A 2,866-nucleotide genomic window follows, 5' to 3' on the forward strand; every position below is an offset into this window, starting at 1 on the left:
CATATTAATTATTTCTTAGTATTTTGTACATTGTTTTTGTCCTTTTATTATGTTTATGTTTTAGACTTAATATGTTTTAATTTACATAATTTGTTTTCTATTTTTATAATGTTTTTGTTAATATAAAAATAAACATCATGGATTATTAATTTAAGATAAAATTTTAACTTAGATAATTAGCATTGTTAATGATTTGAACTAGTTAAAAATTTATTAAATTAGATGATTAAATTATGATAAATACAAATATAAAGATTAATCAATAATCATTTTCTCAATTTCAGAAAAAGTTATTAAGGATACAAAACGCAAAGGAGGCTGCCTGTGCCCTAATGTATTGCTGGCTCATATAACTAGAATAGAAGGGAGATTGTGCTTGGGGCCATCAAAATGATTAAAAATCTTTCATGTAGATATTATTTTTTAATTATTTCATACTAATAACACGATTAAATGTGGTTATCATATAAAATTTTAAATTTAAATAATTATATTTAGAAGATATATGTATATTATTAAATAAATACTAATTTGTAATCTATGCCTACTATTAAAAAAATGATTATGATGGTAAAGTTTTTTTTTTTTTTGGATAAATTATGATGGGTAAAGTTGGTGTGGCTGTACCTGTCCTTAACAGTTTCCAATGCAAGTCAGATTTGACAGTCAAATTTCCTTTTCATTCTCCGGTTCTTACCCCACGCTTCCCTTATTTTCAGCCTGTTTTGCCCCACATGATAAAGAAATTACAGTCTGCTAGTGTCTCCACCGATTCCCACTATTTTCCTATACTTCTCCTCTATTCGCTTTCTCTCTCAGTTATATTGTCCACTTGTTTACTACTTTTATCAGTTAGGTGGGGATGTTCAACTTCTCTTTTGTCAGGAATAAATCCACCTTCCCCCAAACTACTGATATAAGTTAATAGATTGGGACACTTTGTTTATTTATATATACTTCGTTCTCTCTTCTTCACTCACAGAAACTTTCTTGCCTTTTTTCCAATATGAAGACAATCACAGCTAAGAGCCCCCACGATTCTTCTTTCTCTTTCTCGAGACGATATTTCAACTGGAAAAAGAAGGTCGAAGATGATGATGATGGTGACAACGAGGAAGAAATCCTAACGTTCAGCTCCTCGTCTCATTTTTGTGTTGAAGCCAAGAAAGCAGATGAGCTTCGAATCCCGGTGCCCGGTCAAGTTTCTTTAGCTCCAGCAGCACCGAGAAAGAAACTGGCAATCGTATCGGTTTCTAAGCTTCGGTCAGCTCTGAGTGTGTTCGGTAAGAATCGTTCTGTATATCGTTCAGGTTTAGGCACTAAAGTCATAGGAACCCTGTTCGGATACCGGCGTGATCACGTTCATTTTGCGTTTCAAGAAGAAGCAAAACTAAGTCCGGCGTTTTTAATCCAGCTCGCAATATCAACTAGTGTTTTAGTCAAGGAAATGGCCTCTGGGTTGGTTAGAATCACCTTGGAGTGTGAAAAGAAGATAGGGAAGAAAGGGATGAAGCTGCTGGACGAGCCTGTTTGGCGGACTTACTGCAATGGCAAGAAATGTGGGTTCGCAACGAGGCGCGAGTGCGGACCCGAGGAGTGGAAAGTGTTAAAAGCCGTGGAGCCTATTTCGATGGGCGCCGGTGTGTTACCGGGAAGCTGCAAGGGGAATGGAGGTGGTCCCGAAGGTGAGCTGATGTACATGAGAGCCAGATTCGAGAGGGTCGTAGGGTCTAAAGATTCGGAAGCCTTTTACATGATGAATCCCGATGGCTCCGGTGGCCCTGAACTCAGTGTTTATCTGATTAGAGTTTAGGGTCGTTTTGTTTTGGTGCACCAAGCTTTAGATTTTGTTGTTAAGCAATGAAGAAGATGTACGTATAGTGGAGGACCTGGAGGTTTTGTTTGCCTTATTTTCTCAGAATATTAATGGAAAAGGCGAAAATATGTTATCAATTTTTTTTTTTGAAAATAATATTGCTGAATGTATTGAAGTAACCAGACCAACCGGTGATAACAGGAATGTAAGAATAAAAAAGCCGGATACAGCATAAATCAACCTCTGCGGTGGTGGATGTATGTCAATTTCAGGCTGTTTACGTAACTATACCGAAATCTCAATTTTTTTATTAATTATTCATTTCATAGATAATATTTATTTTAAAATTTTATTTGTTTTAAATTTATATTATTAATAGATATATACTCACCTTGAACAATATATTTGGAAATCTTTGTGCCAATGGATGACTCTAAATGAATAGATTATTCGATCAATTGTTTGTAAATTATTTATATAATGTTCGTTTATTAAATTAAATAAATGAGTATGAACAAAAAATTTATATTTGTTTAATAAATGAACAAATACAAATAGAGGCGTGTTTAGTTTATTTATGTTCTCAAACAAGCTCGTATATTGACTCATTTATAAGCTAATTTATTTAGTTATCCCTTTTTTACGTTTTAAATATAGGTGAAGGTAAGGATTAAATTGAACACAATATGAACTTTGAAGTCCATATTGTGAAGCTTAAGGAGTTTAAGGACTAGTAGTATAATTTTACTATTTTCTGAACATACTAACTTGTTCATGAACGCTAAATTAACATGTTTGCAATCGATAAACGAACCAAACATGAATAGGATACTAAAATTTTAAACAAACGTGAATCGGAAATAAATATTTTCAAAAAATTAAAATAAACATGAATATAACTTTATACATTTTGATGGTGCTGTCATGATTTTTTTACCTCCCTAATAATGGCTTAGTTTATCAGATGGTGCTGTCATGATTAACTTTGAAATTAATATCAGGACATATAGGGTACGTACTTCATATATGTTTATATACTATGCAGGGATT

At 33.2% G+C, this 2,866-nt stretch overlaps 1 protein-coding gene across 1 annotated transcript; it reads left to right on the plus strand.

Annotated features, from left to right (window-relative positions):
• The first annotated feature begins 975 nt into the window (after positions 1–975).
• Positions 976–1,899, plus strand: LOC120174451 (protein MIZU-KUSSEI 1-like). Its single transcript, XM_039181293.1, has one exon. The coding sequence runs from the start codon at positions 1,007–1,009 to the stop codon at positions 1,811–1,813; it is 807 nt and encodes a 268-aa protein (XP_039037224.1). The 5' UTR covers positions 976–1,006; the 3' UTR covers positions 1,814–1,899.
• The last annotated feature ends 967 nt before the right edge of the window (positions 1,900–2,866 follow it).

Source organism: Hibiscus syriacus, unplaced genomic scaffold (genome assembly GCF_006381635.1).
Source record: "Hibiscus syriacus cultivar Baekdansim isolate YM2019G1 unplaced genomic scaffold, ASM638163v2 tig00112107_pilon, whole genome shotgun sequence".
NCBI lineage: Eukaryota > Viridiplantae > Streptophyta > Magnoliopsida > Malvales > Malvaceae > Hibiscus > Hibiscus syriacus.